This window comes from Oryza sativa, chromosome 4, assembly GCF_034140825.1.
Source record: "Oryza sativa Japonica Group chromosome 4, ASM3414082v1".
NCBI lineage: Eukaryota > Viridiplantae > Streptophyta > Magnoliopsida > Poales > Poaceae > Oryza > Oryza sativa.
In genome coordinates this window covers 648,744-671,715 of record NC_089038.1, presented here as the reverse complement: position 1 = coordinate 671,715, position 22,972 = coordinate 648,744, and the positions used below count along the sequence as shown (strand labels likewise).

The window sequence follows — 22,972 nt, the reverse complement described above, 5'->3', positions numbered from 1 at the left end:
CACCACCTTAAGTTGTACTACAATTCATATTGGGAGTATCTTCAGTCCGCTAGCGTCTCATAACGATAACACGATAGAGGTCGGCTACTGGTATTGCAGCCACTACTAGTACAAAAGCTTCATCAGGAGGGTCTATATGTGAGAAATTTGTCAACAAGGGCCGAACTGTAAAACGACACCGATTTTGGCCATTTGCTTGGGTCGCCGAGTCCAAATAGTCAGTCTTCCCCTTTGTCCTCTCCTCCCTCGCTTATCCCTTATAGGCGCCGCCTCACTCCACCGGCGGCCGCCGCCGCGACCCTAGAGGGGGCGCCTCGCTTCTGCTTACCGAGGTAAAGGACTGAGCTGCCGTACACTTGCAACCAATGTCGATTTGATCTGAAATTGGCACACGGCTTAGCTCATCCTTAGTTCTTGTTGGGTTTGTTTCCGTTCCGAAAAACGATGATAAAAATCGGTTTCTTGTTGTTGTTTAGGGTGCCAATAAAAACCGAAGGGTTTAGTTTCCAACTAGATCCGTGGATCTAGTGTCTCATAATCTCCCAATTTTCCCTATATTGTTTCTTTTTTTTTGAGGGGGATAAGAAGAAGAAGAAGTAGGAGGCACACTCTCGTTCATCCCCACCGATTTTGATATTCTAGCTCCAGTTTCTCACAGCAAAATGCTGATTTGGCCACAGGATCGTTAGGGTGGATGAAAGGTAGCCCGGATTCTTCATCGACGAGAGAGGAGCAGAGGATTGCTGCTTGGCTGCTACTCGTTTCCTGCGTCCTCCTATGGCTATGGCCATTCCTGCTGCTGCTGCTGCTGCTCTGTGGGTGTTGCCATGCCACAGATAGTTGCGTCGCTAGATTCCTTTTGCCCTCTAAGTTATCTTCCTTAATACTGTATGGAACAGGCCGTTTCCATGCGACAGACCGGAGAGGTGATATGCCGCCTGCACATGTGGAACCGGGATGGACTGTCAACAGCTGCCAACAGTCACTACGAATGCATCAACCGACCCCCCCTTTCGATCCGGACAAATCTAACCCACTTCTGCTCCTGCCCATGCGACTCATCAGAAAGGAGCAGTCCTGACAATTATGCATCTAGTGTAGCAAGTGACTCAAATGGTGGTGGCATTGGAGCAAGGAACGGGCATCCGCTTCGTTATTCTTCAAATGTCCATCTTCTCGACGAGAATGTCAACCTCATCTCAACTGAGTCTGTGGCACAGCTTGATACCGCTATGGGCCGTTGCGGAGAGATCATAGGTGATCACAGAGAAGAACTGCTCATGGTCTTCACTAACAATTCAGATATGTTGAGCAGGTAATTCACAGCCTTTTAATTATCCAACGTCAAACGTTTCTCTGATTCCATTACCCCATTACCTGTCTTTTTTGGTCGCATACGCCATGTTTGAACCAGCCATAATTAACATGGAAATTTCCTGTATGGCATTTTTTCCCAGCACCCCAGGAAAAGGAGCAACTAAAAAAAAATTCTAATCTGCTCACATATTATGTGTTAATAAGCCATATAGTTGGCTTGACGTGCAGTGCAAAACACTTCTCCATTATATATGAAAAACAATCCATATCATTACAAGTTTGCAACCAACGCACCGTTCTAGCCAAGGTTGCAGGGTCAAACACAGAAAGAACAAGGGTCCGTGTGGTTCATGGGCAAAGGTTGTATGGGAGATGGCCATCCATGTTTTGTTGGATGGATCCAACTTTCCATTAAGAGAATCCAGGACACCTTAAGTCTTTTGGATTGTGGTGCATTTTAGAATTGTTAAATATATGTAATGGCAATACTTTTATGACATTTTAAATGAGTAAATTTCGCAAAAGTTCACATGTTTTGACAAAACTAGCAGAAAACTACATGTTTTAACTTTTAAGTCACAATATCGCAAAATTACAGGCATAGTGCCAAAATATTATCAGTAAACTAGTTGTTTAAGACGTAACACTGATTTTCTCAAGAACTATTCAAAATTTCCGTCAGGGTTAGTGGATAACAGAGCTAGGTATGGAACCTGTAGAATCTGTAGTTTGTATTTTGTAATGAATCCAGTGCCAAATCCGTAGCTTTGCAATTTTTATGCTTAAATCTGTAGCTTTTGACAAATTCTCTAGGTATGTAGTTAATGCAACATTGCAGGCCAAATCTGAAGTTATTGTCTTTTTGATAGTTTTGTTAAAGTATTTTACTTTTTCTAAATTACTCTTATGATATCAACATAGCACAATTAACCATTATAATCTTTTTGATTGAACATAAAGAAACATTGACTAACATTAAATTTTGAATTGTCCACCTTATTTTTCGAAGTCACTTCTAGAAAATCACTCTAATCGTTCCACTCTTGGGAATCCTTTGATGTTCATTTCATCTTGTGACAGTTCTAAATTGACCAGGTGTAGTTTGGTGCATGATGTAGCTCCACTTCATTATAACAGGCACCTGTCCGGATTCATAGTAGTCACATCCCGTACTAGATTAACTTATTTTAGGATGGAGAGAGTAAGTCTGAAGCAAGAAATAGATCTCTATTTCAATTGCCAATCCTCATTTCTTAAGTTTCCATTCTTTACCCTGTTCATCTATCCCAATCCTCACTAGTCAGTCATCACCCTTCTCTGCCATCGACAAGAAATGACAGCCCCAGCACTTAACCTACCTTGTCACTCACTTTTCTGTTGCTCATACAGACACATTCTTGGAAATCAGCGTACAACTATCTGCTTTGGGATTGTCTCCAAACAATGACAAGTGACAAATAAGGTTCTCACATGACATATGGCCTGATGAATGTGAGCAGAGTCAGGATTCAGTATTGTTTTATTAAGTAGAGCTAGGACTATGTGTAATTTTTTTTTTAACTAGAGTCGCGCTCCTCCCATTTCATTAAGAGAAATCACAGCATTCAGACTACATGAGTTCAAACGAAAACAAAAAAAACGAAGACTATCTAGACCCCTTTCTCCCTTTCTTCTGCGCCATGGTGTCATCCCACCATGGATAAGAAAATGGGGGCAGATAACAACGACCTGGTGAAACGGCCATGGGCCAATAAATATTTCATCCAAGTTTTGAGCATCAGTGAAACCAAAAGGAACCTTTCTTATCAGACAGGGACAACTGCAGAGAAAAAAGACTCCCCAGACAAGGACTATGTGTAATTAGGAGTGGAAAAGAAAAAGCTCATGTAGCTGGCTCGTTTGGGTCATTTCAAAACTGCTCTGATTGATCTACTCTAATTTTTTAAATAAAAAACTATTCAATTTTTAACGAAAGTTGTTTTCACTTTGGCTTGACTTGGCTTGGCTCGTTAGCTCGTTGACAAAAAAATAATCCCTAACGATAGAGAAAAATATAATAAATAACAAAAACTTAATTTCGAAGAAAGCTCGATAAAAAGCTGAACAAGCTTTTTTCCCACCCCTATTAGTAACAACTTTATTGCCAGAGGAGATATAGGAGTTGATGCAGTAGAAGCATATGGAGAGATGTACTCGTTTCACAGCATTGTCAAACTTCTGTACATATATTGTTTGTGTTGGTGTATCTTTGTTTTGTTTTTCTGAGCTAGCTTGTGGATAAATCTATAGGTATTGGCCAGGTTGAAAAGGGATTGAGGATAGCATCAAATACCTGATTGTCAACTTGTGAAGAGCACTGATAAAGAATAGTAGATTTCCAGTTTCCTCCATCCCATTTTGCCTGTTCCCTTAGCTTTTCCTATCTGCCTTTTCTTATTCTTTAGTTCTTACCCAAAATTCTCATCTTTTTCCTGCCTTTTATTTCTGTGAAAGAATTCCCCTGGTTTCCGCTGAAAATAAGGTCATCAGAATGTTTGTGATCCCTAGGGGCCTAGGGTGTCGATCAGCGTGGGTTGGAGGTGCTCGGTGGTGTAGTAGTGGATATTTGTATGTTGCTTGAATTGTGGAGGTGTTAGTCAACCTAGATTGTTGGAAATGTTGGCTCTAATACCTTAAATGATAAAACCAACATCAGTAAACGAAATAACCAATAGAATGTATTGATGTGATTGAATAGGGGACAAATGTATGAAGTATGTGGGAACTCTTTTCTGGATCCAAAACTGATATGGTACTAAACTTTAGACTCTTAAAACAGACTCCCTGTTCTTTTCAGATTGTTCGCCAGATTATTGAAATGGATTGTTTGCTCCACGCTTTGAAAACTACATTTTCTCAAAAAACTTTCTTCAACTGCATTACTTAGATCACTTATTTTAAGCTGTTTGTTAACTTTATTTTTAATTGTCACTATAATCAAGTAGATAATCCACGGCAATAATCTTCTTTATAATCTAAATCAAATAGGGCCTCAATGCTAAATCTTAATTATTACTGCATACAGAAGTAATCTATGTTGTTTCCTAAATTTTAGATATACCGTGTGTAATTTCTTCCATGATGCAAATCTATGGCTACCTAGTCAAGCTAAAAAACTACATAGTAGTTGAGTAATTAAATTGAATGGTATCCTGAATGCTTACCAAACCATCCAATTTCTAGTTGCATGGCTTAAGTATATAATTATTTTTTCTTTCTATTTCATTTCCAGTTGCAATCATGGGACAGCTTCTTGTTATGCTAAAATCCCAGGATATGAGTAATCCAATTTGTCTTTGCTTATAACAATGCTTTTTTTTTCTAAATATGCAAGTTTTTTACCCACAGTTTCTAACAAGTTCAATTTTTCCTATTTACAGTCTCTTCTATGAATATGATACACCATGGATTCTTGGTAAAAACACAAAGACATCCATGGATTTTTCGAAGTGTGAAGATCTTGGAAAAGATTATCTTATTATGCTGAAAATTAGCACCAAAGTTCTCCAGTCGATGTTCTGTCAGTTTTGTGGACAAAATCAACCATTTTTCCAAACAAAAAAAGACTACTTTCAACAGTTTGCAAAGTCACCTATTAAGAAGATGTTGGAGATTGCACTTTCTTTCAGTGAGTCAAACTGGTCTGAGGAGCATATCCGTCCAATGCTACTTGCCTATGATACACTACAAGATGTCCTTCCTACCATAAGGGAGTTGTCTCCTGATGAACCTGACGAGTTTTTTACCAGCATCTTACATAACATGAGGAATGCTTCCAGGGGAATAATTGACAATATGAAGCGATTCATACAACATAAGGTGCAAACCTGGGACAACATTGCTATTCATCCAACGACATGTTTCCTCATAAATGCAATAAAGATTTTCAACGTTCACAAGAATTTATTGCATTCCACTCTGGTCCCTGGTGATGGCCAAGACTCATTTGGTTATCTTATTAATGGCGTCATTGCTTGCTGGAAATTAAAGATCAAAGAGCTTTCCATGTTAGATGATCCAGACAAAAATGATTCAGACGGAAACAATCCAAACTTGTTCATATTCTTATTGAATAACATAAAGCATTTTAATAGGGATACAAATGGTCTGCTGGATGGGTTATTGGTCCATAGGGAGCTCATTGAAGAGTGCAAGAATGAGTTCCAGAGTGACATGGAAAATTATACTAGTAGATATATGACTGCATCTTGGGGTCCAGCCATATCTTGTTTGAACAATCATACAGGCGGAAGCATACGTCAATCTATGAATGCATTCATTTCAAAGTTTGAAGGTACTTTTGATTGCCAGAAGGTTTTGAAAGTTCCTGATAGTGAGCTAAAGCAGAAATTGCGAGATGATATAGAAAATTTAATTTTTCCAGCATATGAAATATCCTTTGAGGAACTGCAGAGAAATTCCAATTCAGGATTATTTTGCTCATGTTTTCCGAGAAATTTAACATGCAGCATGTATACCCCAGAGATATTACGACGTTCTGTGCAAGGCTTGTTTGAAGGATGAACTCTATTTCTCCTCCCTCTCTATATATAGTTCCAACAAATGTACCTATCTTTGTTCAATTGACCAGATTTAATTGGCAGGGAAACTATCGAGATTAAGGTTTGCTATTAAACTATCGAGATTTCGCTGTAACCAAAATAAAGCCATGGAAAGTTTGGATGCAGCAGGACAGGACAGCACCTAGATTCTATGGGTGATAAGTGCTCCAGAGATGGGAGATGAGTGGCAGAACAGAAGCAAAGGTCCAAGGTGTGAGAAAGTCAACTGGGGCAATGAAGACAGCAAAAATTACGGTTGGTTGGCAAAGACCGCATGCCATCGCTGATGCCATTCAACTATGGCAAGTTCGCCTACCATGGTGATCTGGTGTGCCACTCAAACTTCAGAAGAGAGCAGTTTGTTATATACTATGTCCTGCCATTTTAATTTTCAAGTTAGGGAAAAGGTGACCTTTCTTTCTTTTCTTTTCTTTTCTTTTCCTTTTTACAAGGAAGGGATAAGGTGACCTCTGTTATCCTTGTTGACAGGTTTTCTAGTTTTGAGATACTAGTGCTAAAGATGCATATATAATTTGAAATTGTTTCAGAATCAGTCAGTTCCATGGCCTGGTGTGACAGTTTTATTTTCACACTGCGTTGCCTGCAAAATGTTGCTGTTTTGTGTTCCTCGTATGATATTTTACTGTGCATACTGGCCTTGTAAGCATCTTTTGTATACTCATGGCACTATTTTAATCAGGGTTTTGCTAATTCATTCGTCTGAAAATTCTCATCTTTCAATCACCTAAAAAATGCATCTGGTAAGCCTAAAATTACAGTGACATGGTGCTATGTAATACTAGTATGCATGTTTGAACATTCTTGCAATGTCTTTTCTCCATTGTATTTTTGTGTGTTTGGTGAATTATTCGTCCATTTATTGTGCGACGGATCATCAGATTTAAATTTATTCTACTTCTATGTCTGGGTTAGAATGTGAACCTTTGTGAAGAAAAACAGGATAGATAAGAGTAGGGATGGATAGCGAACTGTCCCGGCCTGGCAAGTTTTACTAAAGCTAGCTTGCTGGTTTAACAAACAAGCTGGCTCAACTCTGCTATGCTTGTAAACTAGCGAGTTGAAAATTGGAAGTAGAGTAATCACTTTTTTTCAATTTTGTGGCTATCATTACTGTGTGACGTATTTAAGTCACAGACACTCTTGTGTAATTATATGTTAAATAGGAGTATATGCAAATATGCGATGTAGTTATTATTTGTCTGTTTGAAATATTACCAAGTGGATGTCCGAACACGATTGAAACGAATCAGTATTAAATTTGAATTCGTGTGTTTAGGGTAAATCCGATTCATATTTTGTATTCAAATGCAGCTACACTTTCATGAACACAAAAATGGTTTACTACTATTAATTTTTATTCCACCGTTTACATCGCTACGACGCTACCGGGGGCGGCTGGGAGCTCTAGTCTAGTCTCTCTCCTCTATCTAATGTATATGCATACGTATGTATAGGGATGGCAATAGAGCCCCGAACCCCGATACCCGGTGGGAAAACATCCAATAGGGGGTGTTAATGGGGCTAAATCAGGCGCCACGGGGCTCCCAACGGCTAGAAAAGACCCCCATCGGGTGTAGTGGGTTTGGGGTCGGTCAGCAGGTCCCCGTCCCCGTATACCCACGGGGCCCTGAGTATACCACATTCCCTATTTCATAGGTGGAATAAGTCCATTTTACGTCCCTCAACTCTTGACCTATGTCGAATTGCATCCCTCAAACGCAAAACTGGATATATTACCTCCCCCAAGTGCTAAAACCAGTACCAAACAACTCCCTTTGTGGTTTTTGACGGTGGTTTTGCTGACGTGGCATCCCAGTCATAAAAAAATATTAAAAAATTATGTGAGGGCCCACATGTAAGTAGCATTTCTATTCTTCCTCCTCCACCACTCACCTCTCTCCTCCCCCTTCTCTCTCCCCGGACAGAGCACGGCCAGGGGAGGCTCCAGAGGCGTGGGAGGTGTGGGGACCGTCGGAGGATGGAGGCGCACGCCGGGAGGGCGGGGCTCGCCGGCCGCAGCGCCCGCGTGGGGAGGGTTCACCTTCCACGGCGAGCGCGGGGCAGGGGTTTGCCGGGCGCGGCGCACGCGGGGAAGGGACTCGCCAACCGTGACGCCTCCTCTATGGTCAGCTCCGCTGACGGTGACGGCTGCTGCTGCTCGGCAGCGGCGTTGCTGACAACCTTGCCGGCGTGGAAGGAAGAGCTCGTCGGCCGGTCACGACGCGCGTGGGGAGGAGCTCGTTGGCCTAGCCCCCGGCTGCCTCATCGTCCCCGTCCGGCGTCGATATGCTCGGCCGGTAACTCATCCTCCCGCTGTCTATCCGCACCGCCGACCTCCTCGCATCGCCGATCCAAACGGGTCCGAATCGAATTTCTACCCTTTTTCTTTGCTTTTCGATTTCGTTCTCCGTTTTGCTTTTCGGTTTGGAAACAGTTAGTGCAGAAGGATATGCAGATTGATTTCAGCTGAGATTCTCCAGCTTCACAGTACAGCTTAGATTCTCCCAAGTGCAGAGACACAATCGTCAGTTTCATCGCATATGCTCAAGAAATATTGCTCTTCTCGCATTCACACATCGTGATCCTTGTTGTTGCCATTCCCAATAGAACTGAGAAAGAGTAGTCTTACAGTTGAACAAGATATTGCATTTTGCAGTCTTTGCTTTTCAGTTACGTTCTCCGTTAGTCCGTTTTGCTTTTCTTATTGTAGTTCAGTTCTTGGGAGGGGAGGACAAGGCAGGGAGCTGCGGTGACGGACCGGCGCGGCAGCAAGGGAGACCGTCCTATCTGCGCTGCTCCATTAGCTACCTACACAGTTCGCCGGGATACGGCTGCCGGAGGTGGGACTGGAGCCGGCAGCCGGGAGACCCAACTAGCGTCCACCGCCTCCCGCAACTTAGGGGGTTTTACTGCGCCGGCGCGGCTCCAATCCGCTCCGGGGCGGGGCGCCACCTCCGAGGCGCACCTCGCCGGTCGACGGCCGCCATGTGAGCCTTCCATCACCGTTTCCGCTCCTCACCGCTTGGTGTTCGTTAATGGCAGGCAGGCTGATCTACCTCGCTACGTTTTAGTTTTACACCTCCTCGCAGGGGCTTCGCGCGCTGCGGTGCCCTGGGGCCCTCGACCCCGCCCGAGCTCGACACGCTCGAGGCCACTCTCCGCACCGCGCAGCCCACACCCCTCAAGCACCTTGACGCCGGCAATGTTGTCGGCAACGCCGCAGCCGAGCAGCCTGCATCCTCCGGCGGTTCCCACACGGCGCCTCCCCTCTGTCCGGGAAGAGAGAAGGGAGAGGAGAGAGAGGAGAGTGGTGGAGGAAGAATAGAAATGACACTTACATGTGGGGTCTCACGTAATTTTTTAAATTTTTTAGATGACTAGGCTGCCGCCTCAGCAAAACCACCGTAAAAACCACCGAGGGAGTTGTTTTATACTGGTTTTAACACTTAGGGCAGGTACTATACTCGGTTTTACGGTTGAGGACACAATTCTACGAAGGGCAAGAGTTGAGGGAGGCAAAATGGACTTATACCATATGCTCACAGCCCATAAAGCCCAACGAGTGGCCCATCACATATGTGCATATAAATATTCAGATCAAACCCTAGGTCACTCACGTTTTGGTGAAATCCAGTTGCTCTCCTAGTCTCCCCACAAGCAGCCGCCACAGGCCAGCCGACGCGAGCTCGGTGCCTCGGCCTCCCTGCCACGCCGCCGCATCCACGCCCCAAGTCCTTCAGCGCCACCTCGCCAACCCAGCCACACTTCAGCGCCAAGCAAGGCCAGGCGTCCAGCTTGATGTTGCCATCCTCGCCACGAAGCACCTCCCCAAGCCCGAACGCCTCAGCTACAGCATGTTCTCTTCTTTGTTTTTCTGGAAGCTGCAGCATGTTCAATCCAAGTATCCAACGACTTTTGCGTTGATTGATTTCGTCTGTTTGTACGAATGGGAATGGAATCGATTAACTTCCAGTTGATATCGCTGTGCATACATATGTATTACATGGATCCATTCTCGGAGATGTTTCTTCGCTTAATTGAATATTGTTTTCTGTCCCCAATTTCGTGTTTGTTCTTCTCGGGTTAGGGAACCGCGGCCCCCCGAAACCCCGCACGGGGCGGGGACGGCGAAAAAACAGCCCCGAGGGCTAGGACAGGGCCGGGGGAGGGCGATTCGTACCTGTCTCCCCGGAACGGGGTACCATAACCCGACGAGGATGTCCCCGGATCATGGTACCCCGTCCTCGTCCCTGTCCCCGGACAGTTACGAATTGCCCGTCCCTTGGCCCTGTCCCAGCCCTCGGGGATGTTTTTTCGCCGTCCCCGCCCTCGTGCGGGATTTCGGGGACTCGTGTGATCATGGTCTTCGTCTGGTTCATGATGTTGAGGACGTGGTTGGGCGCATCTTCTTGAAGTACAGTATCCAGAAGAGTGATTGCTGCTACTGCGTTCTGTTGTAGGGTGCGAAAAACCGTTGTCCCCTCAACGTCTTGCTGTCCAATGAGTTTACGTGCTCGTCGCCCGGCTTTTAATGTGCGTTGTTGTCGATCCTCAGCCTCCTTTGCTGCCTGCTTGCGTCCTGCTGCTCACGCTGCAACCAGGCTCGCTCTTGTGCTTGTCGTTCCTCTTCCAGTCGGCGACACTCGGCTTTCTGTCGTGTGTATTGTTATGCTTCACGTGCTTGACGCTGTTCTACTGTCTCGTTATCGGCCATGAAAACGCTGAAAAAGAGAGGTGTGTAGTTGTCTTCATAGCCTTCATCAAGATCGTCGAAATCGTCGAGGTTGCTGAAGTCGTAGTTGTAGCCGAAGTCCTCTTAGTCGAGGATCTCCGTTGGCCGTGAGTCGACACTGGGAGAGCTGAGGTAGCCATCCAATTCTTCTGTTAAAACCGTCCCGAGAGGCTGAAGTATGACGCCGACTTCCCTGAAGCTAGATTGGATGGGGGCCAAGGCCGGATCCCGTCTAGACCTACGGGGAGAAGACGCCCTTGTGGTGAAAACAGCAGCCAAATCATCAGGAAGCTTCTTCAGGATTGATGGGTAGGCCGCATCATCTTGATCTGGTCATGCCGAAGTAGATGAGATCTCGTCCGAGTGGTTTGAGGCCTACTCGGATAAAATAATCTTGGAGTAGATCTCGGCCGAGTTCGGGAGACCGAACGGGGTGGAGACCGCATCTCTTCCCGACTGGTTTGAATCCGAGTCGAGGAGAGAGATCTTGCCGAAGTCGTCGGCGATGAAGTCGAGGCTACCGAACCGGTACGCCTGCCCGGGAGGGAAGACGAAGTCGTCGATGCCTGAAACGATCCCATCGCACTAATCGGCGAAAAGCTTGATGCAACCCCTACCTGGCGCGCCAACTGTCGAAACAATATTTCGGTAATACTAAAGGGGGTGGCTATCAAGCAGGAAAACTAGATGGGTTAGGAGACAAGAGATTTATATAGGTTCAGACCCTCTCAATGAGAAGTAATATATACCCTACTTCTGTCCGGGGATTGATCCGCCGAGTGTATTATTGATCGTATGATCTAGGAGAAAAGTTATGCCCCAAGAGGCACCCGAACCCCTCCTTGTATAGGGGAGGAGTCCGTATTACAAGATACAACCCATATTCCTAACAGAATAGGTAGGTAAAGATAATACAATCGTAACCGACTAGGATCCTCGGGTATTTCCTTGATACACAAGTTAGGAAATTAATCCGAGTCCTTTAAAGATATTCTATCTACATATGGTACCCCTATACCCAGTCGGATATACATGCTGTGTGGGTATAGGGTACCAATAATCTCCACAGTATTCAAGTTGCTAAATTCATCTCAGGATCTACCCATTAAAAATAGGCAAAATTTGTTATAGGACACCCAAAAAATGTGTAATTAGTGTTGGACACCGTAAAGACGTGAATTTGTCCAAGGATACTCTAAAAGTATGGTAATTTGTTGCAAGACACTGGACGCATTAAAATATAATACCCTCCCAATTAATGTGAAAGAAACCACGTAACATGACAATTTTGCCCTTATCTTCTTCTTCCTTCTCCCGGTCTTCTCGGAGGGTGCGAGGTCCCGGCACGGGAGCGCAAGATGAGGAGGTGGAGGAGGAGAAGGCATCCTGTTGCTCGGGGAGTCCACGGCGTAGCGTCCAGTGGCTGCCGCCGAGGCCGACGTCATGCACGAGATGCAGCAGGTGCTATCCTTGGCCGCGCTCTGTGTTGCGCGCTGACGTACCGACCGGCCATGAAGGATGTCGTCGCGCTGTTCGAGGAGATCCGGCACCCCGCGTTGTCCGGTGGTGATGACGCCACCAAGCCACAGCCACCGCCATCATTACCCACACAACAACGCTAGCATCGCCGGTGCCAGGCGCACACTCGTCGAGCAGCTCCTTCGCTGTCATCTTCGACTACTCCGTCTGAAATTTTTGGAAGATTAGTAAAACTAACGAGCAGTAATTAGTTAATCGGCACCATAATCTGTTGATTAGCCTAGAAATAAGCAGCAGCAATGTTGTATTTAGGTGTAATTTCCCTCACTGTACATTAGTCTAAGCAATTTGCACGCGGGAGGAGCGTCGGAAAAAGACTATGAGAAGAGATAAAAGAAGGAACAAAAGTAGTGAACTTTAGTCTTGTTCATTGTTATGTGGAAATCTCTAATTCGAGCCCAGTGAGCTTAATGAGAATTCAGGGACTTGTTTGGTAGAGTTCCTAAATCCTAAATTTAAGGCCTGTGGTAGAGCTCCAACTCCTAAATTTAGGGCCTGTTTGCACAGCTCTAGCGAGCTGGAGCTCAGCCAAACAGTTTCAGCTCCACCAAAACTGGGAGTGGAGTTGGGTGGAGCTCTCTTACAAAATGTACTGGAGTTGTGGAGCTGAGTTTAGGCAGCTCCACAACTCCACTCCAGACTCAACTCCTGGAGTTATATTTAGGAGTTGGAGCTGTACCAAACAGGCCCTTAGCTCTAGGAGTTGGATCTGAAGTGGGAGTTATGGAGCTGCCTAAACCCTGCTCCACCTCTCTACTTCATTTTGTGAGAGAGCTCCACTTAGCTCCGCTCCCATTTTAGGTGGAGTTGAAACTATTTGGCTAAACTCCAGCTCCAGAAGGGGTGGAGCTGGAGCTGGAGCTGTGCCAGTTGGGTCTGTAGTGGAGTTGTGGCGCAGTAACTCCACCTCTCTAGTTCATTTGGTGAGAGTGCTCCATCTAGCTATGCTATCATTTTAGGTGGATTTGAAACTGTTTTGCTAGGTTACAGTTCCAGAAGAGATGGATTCGGAGCTAGAGCTATGCCAAACAGACTCTATATACACCGAGAAGAGAGGGAGAAAAGGAAAGGTGGGAGAGAGGTGTGAGGTGTCAGCCACATCAGCATCATGTACTCCCTCGGTCCCATAAAAAAAATCCAATCTTAGATGAAGATTCGATACAATGAATCTAGTCAATTTTCTGTTCAGATTCATGGTTGTATCAAATTGTTGGCAACTTTTTGTGACAAGTAGACAAGCACGATCGCAACACCTAAGTGCCTTGCGGTGATATGAGAGTCACCAACCACCCTAATCCAGCAAAGCTAGATCAAGATAGGTTTTGATAGAACAAACCGGCTAGCGGAGCCGATTTAGATAGATTGGTGGATTACTACTCGTCTCGTGGGCACAACGGAAGGTTTTCAGGACAAACCTACAAAGGATTCCGCACTCTCGCAGCGAAGACGGACGATTTATGGCACAAATCGACAAAGATGGACGAACTAAACTAGGGCTAATTGAAAAGTAGAAAGCAATATTGAAAAAACCGATTCGATTGATTGATTGTTGGATGTTACATTGTTTGAACCGGCCTTGTCCCTTAAATAGGGGGTTGGTCTTGCCCTCTACAGGCCCTCCTCCACGTCTAACTCGGGGTAGAAACCAATGGAAACCCGAAACATTTCTTCCCGAGCAAAGAAACTCGAGACCCGACAAAAACAGACTCGGCCTCGGACTCTGCCGGTCAGACTGGTGTTAACGACCAAATTTGGTAAATCATGAACCAGGTTCAACATCGGAATCAAAGTGGATTCGGCGAAGAATTGTATTCCAGGAACAGAGTGCAATTCTTATGCTTAATGCTGCATCGGTTGAGTTCGATCTATTAAGTAATATGCATAACCACACTATCTAGCTTGGTTTATGATTATCAATAGATATAGTATCGGGGTTTCAGCCGATTTTACCTGATTTAGCTACTTTATACCTTACATGCTTGCTTGATAAGTTAAATCCGCCCTTTATATTAAGATCTTATTGCGTTAAAGTATATTAGGCTTTCTGTTTGATATATTTATCATGTTTTAACATCTTAATATAGAGTGGTATCGGAGTATTAGCCGATACATGCTAGATCTTTTTGATCTGGTATGCTATAAACATATGTATAATAGCTGTCTTAAAGTATCTTTAAACATAAGTGATCTATACTATCTCGACTTGCTGTTTGATCTATCCCAATCACTTAGTTTAAGTATATTTCGAGAAAAAGATTATATATCATTGATGTCCACAGCCGATCGAGTAAATTTAGCTTTACATTGCTTTATTCTTTATTGCCGGTCTAATGTCAGTAATATCGGTTTAATGGTTGACGATATGTCCATCGGCTCCTAGCCGATCGGCTATCGTTTATGGATTTAACCTCGGTTTTCTTGTTTTTCTTTCTTGTTGATTGCAGGATCAAATCAACTGGCACGCCTTTGAACCCAAGAACAAAATTTAGGACCTGCACTAGAGTTAAGCAGATCTCCCAGGCTAGTGTGTTTTTCGCATCAACAACCGGCCTTCTAGCGGTGGACTGACCGGCCTACATACGGCGGTCAAACCGGCCCTCCTAGAGGAAAACCGGCAGAACTTTCAAACTTTGGCAATTTTCCCTATTTCAATCCTAGATGCCAAATTTGGGTGTAAACACAAATCCTTAGATTGAGTTTTATTTTTTCCTTGACAGGGGAGGTAATCTGTTAGAGAGACAAATGCGGTTTGGATCTACATGACATAATTTATCAAGTTTAGAAATCTATACCTGCATTTTACATGTTTATGAATATAGATAATATCCGTTTATAAGTTCAAAGAGCGCTACCGTATTTTACTCTTTGTATAATTGTTTTTTTATAAAATGAACGATCAAAATATTAAAAAGAGTAAATTGCACCGACGGTGCAACAACTTGGCAGTTGGGTGCAATTTGGTGTAATAACTTGAAAAATGAGCGTTCTAGTGCAACAATTTGGCAAGAAGGTGCAATTTAGTATAAGAACTTTATAAGTGATCGTATAAATGCAACAACTTGCAAGGTAGATACGATTTTGATACAATAAATTAATAAGTTATGTGACAACTTAATTATTTGGAGTATTTTTTATATAAATTCAAATTTTTAAGTACTTATTTTGACAATATACTAGCGTGGATTTGTATAAACATATTTATATTTTTATCCTAATAACTAATAACTCTAATAACTAATATCTGAAAGTCAATTAAACTGGATGTAGAAATTATTATATTTCGGTTGATATTTGAGAAGGTAAAGAAAACAAAATATTCTTAAGGGTAACTGAATGTAAATTGTATGTGCAATATAATTCTTAAAGATTAAATTCAATATTATAAGGTAATATCCATAGGATTACTGTGTATTGGTATATTGACATTGTGAAAAACCTCACCTAGCATATGCTTAGCCAAATTGATTCACCAAAATACTAAATTGTTAAGTTCTTGTACTAGAACGCACCCACTTGTCAAGTTGTTGCACTCGGACGCTCAATTCTCAAGTTCTTGCACTATATGGCACCCACCTGTCAAGTTGTTGTACCGTGGGTACAATTTACTCTATTAAAAATCAACGGGTCCAACCTGAAAGTATCTTGTTTCAGAGGCAGAGCCCCTCTTCAACCTCTTCAAGGGGCAACCGATCCTTTATGCACGTGACAGATGAAGGTGCCAGGAGGCATCTTATTAAATCGACATCGTACTGTTGTGCATACGCTTAATTAGTTCGTTGACGTCATGTTTTAATCGTTCACTCTCTAAGCAGTCCAGAATGCGTTATGCGTGCTTATCAAGTTGTAGTGATAGTCAACAATGACTCAATATTGTCTTACTCAAATTAAGTATCCTTTCGGTTTCAATAATTCAATTTCTGTTTAAGAACCTGGACATATACATATCCAGATTCATTCATTGTACTATTATTTAATCTTTATCTCACTCCTTTTAAAAAAACAATAAATATGCCAATGCCATGCTTTTGCAAAACTGTCGCAAATTAAGAAAGGGCAAGGCGATGAAAGAATCAGAGATTGCACATCATGCACAAAAATCCAAAACAAAAGAGGTGCCCAAAAGGAAGAAGATGGCATCTTGGCTCTTGGTCCAAAATGTCACGCCAAGTCTATCTCCATTTATCCTGTGGCTCCCAATTTTTGAAGCTTCTCTCTTCATCTCTGAAAGCGAAATTTCCAAGCATCCAATCTACAAATGAATGAAACCATATCATTCTACATCATTTCTCGCTTTTTCCATGGCGATTCGTGGACATGAAACGTACATGATGACGGCCGTGCGTTTGGAATCGGAATCAATACCCTTTTTCTATGCTCCGTGACTTCACTTCAGAAATGATTGATGCTCAAGAGAAAGAGGAACACAACTCTGTTTTTCATGGCTTTGGACAAAGAAATTGTGCAGGCTATCTATGATTAAACCAATTTTTAAAATGCATGTATGTAATGGTAGAGCCAGCGACGTTATCGGAAGATCAAATTTCTAAGTTGCCAGTAACTTTTTGCAAGTATTTTTTGGTAGTCATCAGTCAGCATTGAAGCCCAGATGGCCGCTTGACACGTCCCAAGAGTTAACTGCTATCTATATGGAATTCTCTTTGAAAATATTTAGGGCATGTACAATAGTTGTTAATAGTGGTCTTTTAGCGCTGCTAATTAGAAATACTTGTTGATATAGAAGAAAGAGAAAGAGGAGACAAAATATCGTTGTTATGCATAACAACGGCTTAACAACGACTTTTAATCACTATAATATAATATAGAAATATGGTTGCATGAGGGGAAAAAATGGAAATAATATTAACAAAAGAAATATTTTTTGAGTTAACGATTAGAGCCTTTGTCGTCTCAACTATTGTAAAGACGTGGTCTCTAAATAATTTTGTATTGTATAAGAGACCATACTTAACTCTACCATTAAAAATACCCTTACACAAAAGACTTGTACCAATTATCTGACCGCGGTCTTGCCTCGTCACGGCGCGATACTGCCGGCGTCGTCACGTCCATGTTATTTTCGTGTATCAATGAAGTGATTCCGCCAAAAAAATTTAAATCTCAAATTTTTTGAAAAAAACATATCAATAATATATTTCCAAATTTAATTCATGGATCAACAAGCTGTATAACTCCTGAAATATATTAGTAATAATAATACTAATCAATAATTAGATACTACCCTTAAACCCTTTACAAACAGTGCCTTGATCTGACATAATTGCATACGCAGGAGTAAGATATTAAAACATAAAATTGTCAAAGATGTGGTCAACGAGTAAAACAATCAGAGTGAAAGTGTGTCACGTCATATGTCATCCCTACTTGATTGCTATATAAATATGAGGAAATCTCTCCAAACCATTCCAGGAACAAGGGCAAAGCAAACCAATTAATAAACAAAAACAATAATACATACTCCGCGCGCCCACGCCACGCCACGCCATTCGTCCCGTCGGTCGAACACCTTGCGCGCGCCCACCCATGGCCACCACCACCCACCTCCACCTTCCCAACCCCATCCCTCCCCGCCTCCACGCCTCCCCGCCCGCGCGCCTCCGCGCCTCCGCCTCGCTCGCCCACCCGCGCCTCCTCTCCGGCCTCCGCCTCTCCGCGCCGCGCCCGCGCCCGCGCCACGGCCGCCGCGCCATGTCCGTCACCGTCCGGAGCTCCCTCATCGACCCGGACGGGGGCGCGCTCGTCGACCTCGTGGCGGCGCCGGGGCGCCGCGCGGCGCTGCGCGGCGAGGCGGAGGCGCTCCCGCGCGTCCGCCTCGCCCCCGTCGACGTGGAGTGGGCGCACGTGCTCGCCGAGGGGTGGGCGAGCCCGCTGCGGGGGTTCATGCGGGAGCACGAGTACCTCCAGTCGCTGCACTTCAACTGCATCCGCCTCCCCGACGGCGCGGGCGTCGTCAACATGTCGCTCCCCATCGTCCTCGCCATCGGCGACCGGGAGAAGGAGGAGATCGGGTCCAGCCCGGACGTCGCGCTCCATGGCCCCGACGGCGCCGTCCTCGCCATCCTACGCAGGTGACCTTCTTCTCCTCCTCTCCCCCCTCTTTTCTTGGTGAATTTTGTTCCATTTCATCTCTGTTTATCTGCATTTAATTACTGTTGGATCGAACACAAAATTCGTATAGAAATGAGTCCAACATGGTAAATCTATTCAATTTAATCGCGTATTGCGTCTGAAATACTTGTTTCTGATGGCAATTTACAATCTGTTGAAATTTCACGGCAAATTTTTTTTTTTGGTAGAGGAATGTAGCACGCAGGCATCGTGGTTTGGAATTTCAGTCTGATTCAATCAATCAATAAATGTAACAACAGAATCCGATCCCCTTCTCCTAAGAAATAAAACAAAACAGAGAGGAACTACAGTAACAGAACAATTGCATCACTTACAGGGTACTATCTTTTAGTTGTGAGAAATTTTTTGTGCAAGCATCCTAGCCTGTTTGGGGACCATCACCATAGCAGTGTAGAGCACCACTAGTAAGTTCAATGGACAAGAGATTTTTGGAATAAGTTGTTGTTGTTCTTTGACTGTGCTGTTGCTTTTCAGCCATGTCGCTCTCGTTGTTATTGCATAAGAATTCCCTACTGATCCGTTTTTTGCCATGTGAGGAACAGTTAAATTTCTTTTTAGCTGCGTAATTCGCGTCGTGTTAAGGTTGAAGTGCCCATGTACTGCTTCTGTGTTGACGATTGAGAGAGACAGAGACTACTACAATTTCTTATAGAAGGAAAAATAAAAGTAGCACTTATCTAAAAAGAAGGTTAATGTTTGCAGATCTTACTGGCTAATTCTGTGAGTTCGCATAGTAGCAAGCTGGCATCACATCAACTTGCATGTCACGACTCTTTTCATAATATATTCTTTCCCTTCTCATGGGAATCTACCCATATCACTAGTGTCCTCTCTTTCTTGGAAAAACAAACTATTTTTAATTCCAAACAAGCCAAACATATTTATAAAATGTTAACTCCATCTAGATTTTGCAAGATTTTCAACAAGATTCCCCATAGGGTAGGCAAAACATCTGCACCTGCTTTTTTGAAATGGTCAGCAAATACTACAAAGGGCAAATTACTTTATGTGAGATGCTTAAGAGGAAAAAACAAGTACTATTTTGTAATTGGGTAATTTGTTGGTTTCTTCACTTTGATTGATTAACCGTTAATCTGTCATATACTAAAGCACTTGGTTGACTAAAAATATTGGAAGATATTGTCTCAAAAGGCTAGGGGTTGTTTGGAATAAAGAAATTTTGTAAGAATGTAATCCTATGGAAAAAGAAATGCACCCACTGGATTCCTGTAAAATTCCTATGGAGCTCATTTTAGGGGAATTTTGGAGGAAAAATAATTATGACGTTCCAACCAATTGGAAATTTTCCTTTTCACTTGACAAGGCCATCTCTATCTGAATTCTTATGTTCATTCCTGTGAAACTCCAAACAACCATCTGTATCAATTCGTGTGTTTCGAAGGCCATCTCTACCTGAATTCTTGTGTTCATTCCTGTGAAAATTATAACCATCTGTGTCAATTCCTGTGTTTTGAATTTATGTAGGAATTTACTGTACGTGACACCCAATTCATGTGTTTTTCAATTTCTGAATTCCAAATGGGCCCTAGTTTTTTTTTCTATTAGAGCTAGAATTTGTGCTAGGGAACACGAATACATTTTTTCTGCGCCCTATTCTCACTATTTTTGCATATGTTAACTGGTGTATATGAAAATAGGGCGCAGAAAAATGACAGTTAACTGCTAGGGACTCAAATGTTCTATTTTTACATATGAAAAGTTTTCTGTCATGATACTTTATTAATTTTTATGTGGCTGAAATTCATGGAAAAATTAATTCGACTACTAAAACATGTTAATTTCTTAGCGTCAATTTGAGTCCTGTTTCTTAATAGAATATTGGATCCTCATACGTACCTTTTTGTATTTCTTAGGGTGGAAATATACCCTCACAACAAAGAAGAAAGAATAGCAAGAACATGGGGGACAACCGCACCTGGTTTACCTTATGTAGATGAGGCAATAGCCCAAGCTGGGAACTGGCTAATTGGTGGTGATCTGGAAGTGATTGAACCCATCAAATATAACGATGGTCTTGATCACTATAGGCTCTCACCCCAGCAACTTAGGAATGAATTCGATAAGCGAGGGGCTGATGCTGTGTTTGCCTTCCAATTGAGAAATCCAGTACATAATGGGCATGCCCTGTTGATGAATGATACTAGAAGGCGCCTCTTGGAAATGGGCTTCAAGAATCCCATTCTACTGCTGCACCCTTTAGGTGGCTTCACGAAAGCTGATGATGTCCCGTTGCCTGTGAGAATGGAACAACACAGCAAGGTAATCATTTGTTTATGCAGTTATTTGCTAGTTCAAACTGTGCAAATTACTAAATTGATCATATGGCAGGTTTTAGAAGATGGTGTCCTTGATCCTGAGACTACTATAGTGTCTATTTTCCCCTCCCCGATGCATTATGCTGGTCCAACAGAAGTGCAATGGCATGCAAAGGCACGGATTAACGCTGGTGCCAATTTCTACATTGTGGGTCGTGATCCAGCTGGAATGGGCCATCCAACAGAAAAGAGGGATCTGTACAACCCAGATCATGGAAAGAAGGTCCTTAGCATGGCCCCAGGTTTAGAGAAACTCAACATATTGCCCTTCAAGGTATTTGATGCACAGAAAAAGCATTAGCATTTAATGAATTATCATTTGTTTTGAGGAAACATGTAATACCAGATTTTTGTTCTTTCCCTAAAAATAAATACTATTTGCTCCAGGTAGCAGCATATGATACAGTGGCGAAGAAGATGGCGTTCTTTGATCCTTCACGGAGTAAAGATTTTCTGTTCATCTCAGGAACCAAGGTACAGATAAATTTTCACATAAGTGCTTTGCAGCAGAGACAATTTTGTTCTGTTAAAAACTAACTTTACAAATCAAAACCAGATGCGGGCTTTTGCGAAAAGTGGAGAGAACCCTCCTGACGGTTTCATGTGCCCTGGTGGGTGGAAAGTTCTTGTGGACTACTACAATAGTTTGCAAACCGAAGAAGCGGCTGTGGCAACTGTATGAGAAACCTACTGGTTTGCTGAGATTGTTCAGTCGCGGCAGGCACAAGATCTTCAGATCTCTCAGAGATATTTTTTTTAGGTTGATATTGATTGATGCGATGAAATTGTTATTCCAATTCATCAATTTTTGTAATGTGGTATCATGAAGCTTGACATTGGAACTCACTAGTGCTGGGTAAATTGAGCTGAAATTCCATTGTCATTGTTCTGCAACTGATCCGGTTCACCTACACAACAAATAAAGATGTTTTTTTTTTCTATTACTGTTCTCCGGCAGATAGAGCAATGATCAATTAACATACTGTAGTTGGTGTAGAGCCTAAAATTTATTCCAGTTATATAGAAATGCATAGTGCCAGCGTGCAACTTTCAAGCAAGGATGCTGGAGTATAAGCAAGAACGAGTGTCCCCCAAAATAAGCAAACTGTACACCACCTTAGAACCATCAGCAATGCTCACATTGAAACATGCAATTTAATATTTTAACTGCACCAGATAATGAATCAAGGGACAATAAATAGGTGCACAGCCATGAGAGAATCAGATGACTGTTGTAACTTGAACAATCTTGTGCCTCAGCTGCCATGTCATCACTCAAACCACACATCCAGAGGATTCTCAACAACACAACACAACACAACATAACAAAAATACAATATATGCCACCAATTACTGGTATTGCACTGAAGTAAAACAGTAAGCCTGAAGTTCACAGAGAGTAATTTCTAGGACGAAGATGCAAATCTTTTCATTGGGACATGAGTGATCTTTTGCCAATTTAGATATCCAGACTTCTGCAGCTCCTCATGAACAATTCATCGCAATCCTCAGCCTCAAAAGACTGCAGAGATTTTTCGAGGTTCTAGGAATATTTTATCACTTCATTTTCATTCCATTTGGACCCTTGGGAAATACGAACTTTTGTTGAAATTGTCTCTATTCATATGTATGAAATACATATATATTTCATTGAACTTTAGTTCGATTGAGAATAGCACGCTTAGTTTAATTTCAAAAAAGAATTTAAAGGTTCTTTTTTTGTTTCGTAGTAGTAGAATTTCTATAAAATATAAGATATAATATTTCGTTATAGAATCCTAAAATAAAGTAAGTACTTTACCTATCCAGATTCCTAGTACTAGAAAGTATCACATCCACACAAAATTCCTTATATTTTGCAATGGAGGGAGTAACTACTATCAATGTGCATAATTTTACCAATTTGCAAATCTTCTCTTTAAGCTCCATTATATCATTTGAGCAGACAAAAAGATGGCGGACATCAGGATGGAATTCATTCATGTCGCCACCTTCGAGTCGAAAGCAATCATTTCCAGAAATCATCACTGCCAATTATTTGTGGGATATAAAAATGAGAACTATGCGAAGTTACAAGGACAAACTCAACTTTATTATTTGTGAGATATAAAAATAAGAAACATAGGAGAAAAAGACAAAAAAAAAACAGAAACAATGTTTTTCCTCTATGATTCGTTAATTTTATATCTCATTAACGAAATTGAGTTGTTCGTGAAACTTTGTATGATTGTTATTTACATATTACCTATACGTGTGGATTTTTAAGAACTTGTATAAAA

At 42.5% G+C, this 22,972-nt stretch overlaps 1 protein-coding gene, 2 long non-coding RNA genes and 1 other non-coding gene across 4 annotated transcripts; 3 read left to right on the top strand and 1 right to left on the bottom strand.

The window, feature by feature from the left end:
• The first annotated feature begins 220 nt into the window (after positions 1–220).
• LOC4334934 (uncharacterized) lies at positions 221–6,475 on the top strand. The gene is made up of 4 exons (XR_010740902.1): positions 221–332; positions 681–815; positions 900–1,315; positions 4,737–6,475. It is a non-coding gene; the product is annotated as an uncharacterized protein (transcript).
• Positions 6,476–7,855: 1,380 nt separating this feature from the next.
• Positions 7,856–14,986, top strand: LOC136355989 (uncharacterized). The gene is made up of 2 exons (XR_010740610.1): positions 7,856–8,298; positions 14,655–14,986. It is a non-coding gene; the product is annotated as an uncharacterized lncRNA (long non-coding RNA).
• A 2,649-nt stretch (positions 14,987–17,635) lies between these two features.
• On the top strand, positions 17,636–21,634 carry LOC4334932 (ATP sulfurylase 2-like). The gene is made up of 5 exons (XM_015779972.2): positions 17,636–18,296; positions 20,232–20,637; positions 20,707–20,967; positions 21,081–21,167; positions 21,250–21,634. Exons 1-5 carry the CDS (start codon positions 17,752–17,754, stop codon positions 21,373–21,375), a joined length of 1,425 nt encoding a protein of 474 aa, XP_015635458.2. The 5' UTR covers positions 17,636–17,751; the 3' UTR covers positions 21,376–21,634.
• On the bottom strand, positions 18,137–18,788 carry LOC112938756 (uncharacterized). The gene is made up of 2 exons (XR_003242041.2): positions 18,672–18,788; positions 18,137–18,377 (listed from the first exon to the last, which is right to left on the bottom strand). It is a non-coding gene; the product is annotated as an uncharacterized lncRNA (long non-coding RNA).
• Positions 21,635–22,972: the final 1,338 nt, after the last annotated feature.